General features: G+C 36.9%; 1 protein-coding gene across 5 annotated transcripts in view; it reads left to right on the plus strand.

Annotated features, from left to right (window-relative positions):
- The window catches only part of ANKRD17 (ankyrin repeat domain 17), a 123,532-nt gene that overhangs the window by 113,929 nt on the left and 2,150 nt on the right, over positions 1-7,453 (plus strand). For 4 of the 5 annotated variants that reach the window (XM_045284272.1, XM_045284273.1, XM_045284274.1 and 1 more), the window contains 2 exons: positions 6,372-6,620; positions 7,123-7,416. In XM_045284272.1, coding sequence (XP_045140207.1) covers positions 6,372-6,620; positions 7,123-7,367 — 494 coding nt within the window. In that variant the 3' untranslated portion in view covers positions 7,368-7,416. Of the gene's footprint in view, positions 1-6,371; positions 6,621-7,122; positions 7,417-7,453 lie in introns of those variants that run through there. The other variant, XM_045284276.1, reaches the window with a different exon arrangement.

Consider the following 7,453-nt stretch of genomic DNA (forward strand, 5'->3'; position numbering starts at 1 on the left):
TTCAGGAAAAGCAAACTCAAACAATTGAAGATGTATAAAAAAATGGGATGCCGAAAGAATTCCTTTTATAATACAGCCAGTAGCTATGTATTAAACTTAATAATAACTAATTTTTTTCTCAAGGCACTATTGAAATTAATTTTCCCACCTGCTTTTGTCACCAGGCAGGCAATTAATAAGTTGCTTCAGTGAACTTTATTTTTTGATCTGTAATTCCCATCACTCAAGATCAGTCTAAGAAGTGAATGAGACCATGTGTCTGGTTGTTGCTGCTTGTCAGTACTGTTTGTTGTGTTTTGAAGAATAGTATGAATGATTGAGATTGATACTGATAACAAGCTCTAATTCTGTTTTCTGACTGCTTTAGAAATGAGACACTCTATAGTGAAACTTGGGAAATTTGATTTAATTACTATAGGCAAATTTTGACTATATGCTATTGATTGTTACGAGATGCAAACATTTTAAAATTGTCAATGACTAAAGTTCTGAAATATTTTATATTTTTCAAAAGATTTTACTTGTTTTTACTTGAACATTACCTGTTTTTACTTGAAATCTCTAAATATTTACTGGATCTGGCAGTATTTTCTGAGCATAAGGATAAATATTTTTCTTAAAATGTCTATGTATCCACCAATTTACATGTACAAAAACGAAGATCGCTTTTAATTTCCATGTTCATAAAAAATATGAAAGAAATGTGCTTGACCACTCACTGAAGTGCTCTGGTTAAATGGATTCTCAGAAGAAGAGAAATTAATAACAGTAAAAGTAAATTTTTGTTAAGCATTACTTTAGGTAATACAGTGTTTTAAGAACTCTTGATAAAAAGTTTTTGATTGATTGTTTTGCTCAGGTTTGTTGGCTTGTTTGTAGATCATTTTAGACCAGATTTAAAAAGATTTGTGCCTTTTGTAGTAATACAACTAATGTAGTTTTTTTTTAATTATTATACACTGCTACCTTGCTGATACTCAATATCATTGAGGCCACTAACTCTGGCCATGTTATTACAGAATCGTTCAGGACCAACATAGTCATTGGAAATGCCTTCTTGCAACAATATATATAGTGCGATACCCTGGACTTAGCTAGAGGGAATATGCAGAAATCAAATCTGTAGGACATGTTGGAAAAGTTCAGTGTCATTTTTCAGAACACAGCTAGGTGCAACTGCAGAGTACTAAATTGGTTATATGCTAATTAAACTTGATACTGATACTGATGAAAATTAAAACAAGCTCATGAGAGCCAAAGGAGGACCATAAGTATATCTATCTATCCTACCTGAATTTAGAGACCATCTCATGGAAAATTTGACATGTTGAAAACTAATGACTGAAGACCCAGTTGTGTGTGGAATTACATCAAAGACATCTTACATAAAACAGAAACACTAAAAAGATGAAGAAATGAATTCAAAATGGATGTCAAAAGAGACTCTGAACCTTGCTCTTCAACATAGAAGCTAAATTGAATTGGAAAAATGATATAAAAGAGCTGAACAGAAGATTTTAAAGGGCAAACTGAGCATGGCAAAGTATTACAATGACCTGTGCAGTGATCTGGAATTAAACACACACACACACACCACCCAAAAAAAAAAAAAAAAGGAAGAACAAACACATTCAGCATTTTTCAAGCTAAAAGAACTGAAGAAAAAATATTCAAGCCACGAATTTCAGTATTGAGGGATTCTACATGCACATGAAAGTTGAACATTGAATAAGTAGAAGAATAGATGGTTTTGGATTGTAGTCCTGGAGAAGAATATTGAAAGTACCACAGACTGTTAAAAGGATAGACCGATCTGTGTTGGAAGAAGTAAGTCCAGTGGGCTCTCCTTATAGGCAAGGATGACAAGACTTCGTCTTACATATTTTGGGCATATTGTCAGGAGAGATTAGTCCCTGGAGATGGATTATCATGTTTGGTAAAGTGGAGAGGCATCGAAAAGGAGGAAAGCCCTCGATGAGATGGATTGACACACTGGCTGCATCAGTGGTTTCAGGCATGGAAACAATCGTGAGGGATGGTGCATGGCTGTGCAGTGTTTTGTTGTGTTGGGCATAAGGTTGCTAAGCATTAGAGTTGACTCTATGGAACCTAACAGTAACAACATGGGCAAAATATTGAACCGCTATAGGAAGCATCAAAAGAAGGTAGAAGGAATACACGTCTTCCAAAAAGAATCAATGGGCAGACATTTGAGATGGTCGTTTATGATTGTGAATAGATGGCATTAAGCTGCATTGAAGGCATTGGGAAAATAAGGTTCCAGGAATTGATGGGATATCAATTGAGATGTTTCAGCAAGCATGCCATGTTGGTAGCCTTCTTTATGTCAACGATCTTAAACAGACTGGTCGAACTCCATTATTTCTGCCCATTCTTTAAAAAAAAAAAAATTAACAGAATGGACATTATCATGTAATATCAGTGATATCACAAGTAAAATGTAGTTGATAACTTGGAGCAGTACATTGATGGGTAACTTCCAAAGATTCAAGTCAGATTCAGAAGAATAAGGAATATCATTGCTTATGCCAGATTCATCCTGACCGAAAGCAGAGAACACCAGAGAAATGTCTACCTGTGTTTTATTGACTATACCAGGGCATTTGAATGTGTAGATCATAACAAATATCATTACAAAGAGTAGTAATTTGGCAACACTTGGTTGCGGTATTGTGGACCTGTACATAAATCAAGAAGCAGTTCAAATAGAACAAGGAGGTGCTGGTTTAAAATCAGGAAAAATGTGCCCGAGTTATATATTTTCACCCTATTTATTCAGTCTTGTTTGCTGAACAAATAATCTGAGAAGCTGGACTTTATGCAGAAAAAATGACACATCAAGATTGGAGGAAGGCTTAGCAACAATCTGAAAAAAGGCAGATGACACTGCCGTACTTGCTGAAGGTGAGGAGGACATGAAGCATTTATTGATGGAAGATTAACTACTCCAGCTTTAGTATAGATTATAATTCCAGGCTACAACAACAAGAACTTAGGGAAAAAGAAGTAGAGAAACTACAAGAAAAACGAGAGAAAAGGAGATTATAATTCCAGGTAAAGAAAAATCCTCACAACTGGACCAGTAAAGCACCTCCTCAACGGAGAAAACACTTCTGCTGTCCGGGAATTCATTTTGCTTGGGTCCACAATCCACAGCCATGGACATAGCAGTCCAGAAGTCAAAGCCCCCTCGTGCATTGTTTTCCAGTGTTAAAACGTGAGCATGTCATTTCAAGGAACAAGCTGCTGCACGCGGAAGCAAATGAAAGTGAATAGAGAAGATCGAAGAGTTGACAACTTTGAATTACGTCATCGACAAAGGAGAAACCAGAAACCAAAGAAATCTGTCTTAGGAGAAGTTGTTCTTTGGTTCCCTCAAGTAGATTCCCACTCAGAGCAGCCCTGTTCAGAACCAAAGTGAGTGAACACTGTCTCATCCTGCAGCGTTTTCTTACCTTTATTCCCATGCTTGAGCCCTTGGTTGCAGCCACTGTGCAAATCCATCCCTTTGAATGATAGCTTCTTGGCTGCCCTTCTACTTTAAAAATCAGGATGTCCTTTTCCAGGGACTGATCTCTCCTGGTAAAAATTCCCAAAATATGGGAGAGGAAGTCTCATCATCCTCACGTCTAAGGCGCATTCCGGTTGTACTTCTTCCAAGACAGATTTGTTTGTTCTTCTGGCAGTTCATGGCATATTCAGCATCTTTATTAATACCAAACTCAACATTCAACTACACCCCACCTTTTTCATCTTCCCTATTCTTCACCCACTTTTCACGTGCATGGGAAGCGTTTGAAAATCTCTTGGCTTGGGTCAAGCTCACCGTAATCCTCAAAATGTGACATCTTTGATCCTTCCCACTTTGAAGCAGCCTGTACCACAGATTTGCCCCATGTAGTATGTTATTTGGTTTCTTGACTGATGCTTCCATGAATGTTTGATTGTGGATCCAAGTAAATTGGAATGCCCGACAACGTCCATCTTTGCTCCATTCATCATGCTGTTGTCTTTTTAGCCCAATTGTGAGGATTTTGGTTTTCTCTGCATTGAATTGCAACCCATGCTGAAGAAATACAGCGAGAATACTCTTTAGAAGTGAGGACAGTGTGACGATGCCTCGTATTATAAGGAGGGACCCCTGGACAAGGATATCATACATTCTTAAGTCAGCAAATGAGGCCCCAGAATTACAGAATAATCATGCTTAGGGTCCCAGCAACAGTAAATACCTCACTGGAGCCCTTACCCAAGTCAGACTGTGGGAGTCTAGCCTCCCATTGGTTGGTCTCTGGTAACTGGTTTGTGGATTTAGCCTTTGGCAAATGTGGCCAGTGGACCATTGTTGCACTCAGTGTTATAAAAAACCTTTAAATGAAGGATCAAAAACCTTTCAAATAAAACAAGCATTGCCGTTTTGAAAAGAAGATGCTGGTATTTTGACTTTTGAACTCTTTTACTATGACCCACTAAGAAATATACAGTTATCGGTACACACATTATATGTACTTGCATGTGTGCTTCTGTGTGTATATGTAGCTGGAATTAAGATTTATAATGCAATCTAAACAAAAATGTAAATAAGATTTATATTTAACCCTCGCAGTCTATATTTTTCATGGATATTTTCTATTTCATTTTCTTTAACCTTATGCTGGTCATGACAAACCACATTGGTCTTGTGATCCACTATAGTTTGAAAAACACTGAACTAAGGCATGTACAAAACTTTTGATCACATTATTCTTTCATTTTTAACTCAGGATTCTGTTGTCATTTCTGAACTGAGGTGAATTTACCACTGAGCTAACGAATCCTAACTTGAAGCATCTCATTTGTTGGCATTTCTTCCAAGGTCTTCGGCCGATTTGCATTTCTAATTTTGAATTTTTTTTTTCAAAAAAAAAAAAAAAAGCTCCAACATTTCATTGGTAGCTAATACAGATATCATACCATTCTACATCAATTGCTGTTGTACAATTGCTACCAAAATCAATTTTAAAACATTCTTTTCCTTCTTGAACTCCTCTTTGGTATCAACTCCAATTTTTAAACTTGATACACAAGAAATTCACCCAAAATGTAAAAACTTCTGGTCCCACAAAACCCAAACCTACCCTATCATTTAAAGCCTTTTTCTTTTCTAATATCAGAGGGGGCATATTTTAAATAACATGGTTCTGAAGCAGCCTCCCCCCCAAATTAAGGAAATTATAATGATTAGAGATGAGAAAAGTAGTTTAATGAATTCATGTAAGATTGCTTGTGTTTTTAGATGATTATGAGATTATAGACGTTTCAGCCTGGTGGTGAATGAAGTGCTCACTGGGAAGTGGGTGTTTTGAACCCACTAGCAGCTCCATGGGAGAAAGATGAGACTGACTTGCTTCCGTACATACTGACAGTCTTGTGCCCCTGGAGCAATTCTTCTTTGCCCTGTAAGAGTTTGAATCGACTCGGTGGCAGTGCGTTTAGGTATTTTGGGTTATGCTCACATTGTCATTTTTGAAAATGTATGGGAAATAGTGGAATACCCACAAGATAAACTCATAGAAGTTGAGAATGAACCAGGCCTTCCTTTAGTGTATTGATGGTTTTTGGTTGTTCTGGGTTTTTTTTTAACTTTAGATTTCCTAAATTTATTAGGCAATTGAATTGCTTTGTTGCCTAGGAGTGCAGTTCACGAACTCAGTAACCCAAACCCACTGCCATCAAGTCAGTTCCTACTCATAGTAACCTACAGTTCCCTAAGAGGCAGCAATTTTTTTCTATGCCTCCCCTTTTTGTTTTTTGCAACTTAAACAATGCCTTTGTCTATGTCATAGGATGTCACTTAAATATTAGTTTAATTACAAATGGTGGTGACTGTGTTTTGTGCCAGTGGGTTGATTCTGGCTCATAAGGACGTAAGACAGAGCAGACATGGCTGCAATCTTTCAGGAGCAAAACACCAGGTGTCCTTTCTCTAAGAGCAGCTGGTGGGCTTAATCTGCCAAACTTTCAATTAGTAGTTGAGCACTTAACCATTGCACCCTCGAGTTCCTTGTGAAATATGCAGAGGTGACCATTTTACAGAATTATATTTTCATATCCTGTTACCATGAAACTAACTAAATGGAAAAATTGTGAACCATAATTTAAAATGATTTCAAGGTCTTGAAATTTTAACCAATTGATTTACATTTTTATTTTGACATTTTGTTATTATTTTTGCACTTCTTTCACATCATTCTTTTATTTCATTTTTCCGCGGAGAATGGATATTTGTCTTCAGAATTTAAGGCTTGTTTTTACAAAGTCAAATCCTCTGTAGATGACCTATATTATAATTTCAAATATCTTTTCTCTAGAGTCCCCTGCACAGTCAGTATCCTCTGGAGTACGCGCACCATCTCCTGCCCCCTCATCAGTACCTTTAGGGTCAGAAAAACCCAGCAATGTCTCTCAGGACAGGAAAGTTCCAGTCCCTATTGGCACTGAACGTTCGGCTCGAATCAGGCAAACTGGAACTTCAACTCCATCTGTGATTGGGAGTAATTTGTCCACATCAGTAGGACATAGCGGCATCTGGTCCTTTGAAGGGATTGGTGGCAATCAAGGTATGATATGTTATCCTACTTTCTAGAAATTAAGCTTATGCATTGAACTATCATAGTGAAAGCATTTTTTTTTCACTTTCATTTCACTTTCTAAGCCACTCCTATCTCTTTGTTTTGACCGTTTAATCATTTTTATTTAAGAGTTAGGAAATGTTGTGTTCCTCAGTGATCTTTCATTGAACTTATTTATTGTTTTCTGAAGATATTCTAATACAAGTGTACTCGTTACCAGTTTAAGAGGATGTTAGTATTTCCTTTGGGTCCCTTTAGTTTTTATCTTAAACATTTTTCTTGTTTGTCACAAACACTAAGTATTTAGCTACTTTAGTGGGGCTATTATAAAGATAAAACTACTGCAGTAAATACACAAAAGTAGGTCATTTTTATAAAAACCATTTATTCAAGTTGAAAAATGTTAGATAGAAATGTTTTACTCGGCTATCCTTTGTTTGTTTGTTTTTTAAGTATCATTATTTTTTGTCTTCCTATGTGCTTTCTACAGATAAAGTAGACTGGTGTAACCCTGGCATGGGAAACCCAATGATCCATAGGCCGATGTCTGACCCAGGAGTGTTTTCACAGCACCAAGCAATGGAACGAGATAGCACAGGAATTGTAGCTCCCTCTGGTACATTCCATCAGCATGTTCCTGCAGGATACATGGACTTTCCTAAAGTTGGGGTATGTTGCTTTAAATTAGTATTTTCCTTATTTCTAAGAAATCTTGATGGTTTGATAGTTAAGTAATTGGCCATTAACCCGAAGAATACCCATTTGAGCCCACTCATGAGAGAAATGCCACAATCCTTTCTGTAAAGCACTTTTGCTCTGTC

The sequence above is a fragment of the Echinops telfairi genome, unplaced genomic scaffold (genome assembly GCF_000313985.2).
Source record: "Echinops telfairi isolate 266 unplaced genomic scaffold, ASM31398v2 ScPeMD7_7468;HRSCAF=8506_0, whole genome shotgun sequence".
NCBI lineage: Eukaryota > Metazoa > Chordata > Mammalia > Afrosoricida > Tenrecidae > Echinops > Echinops telfairi.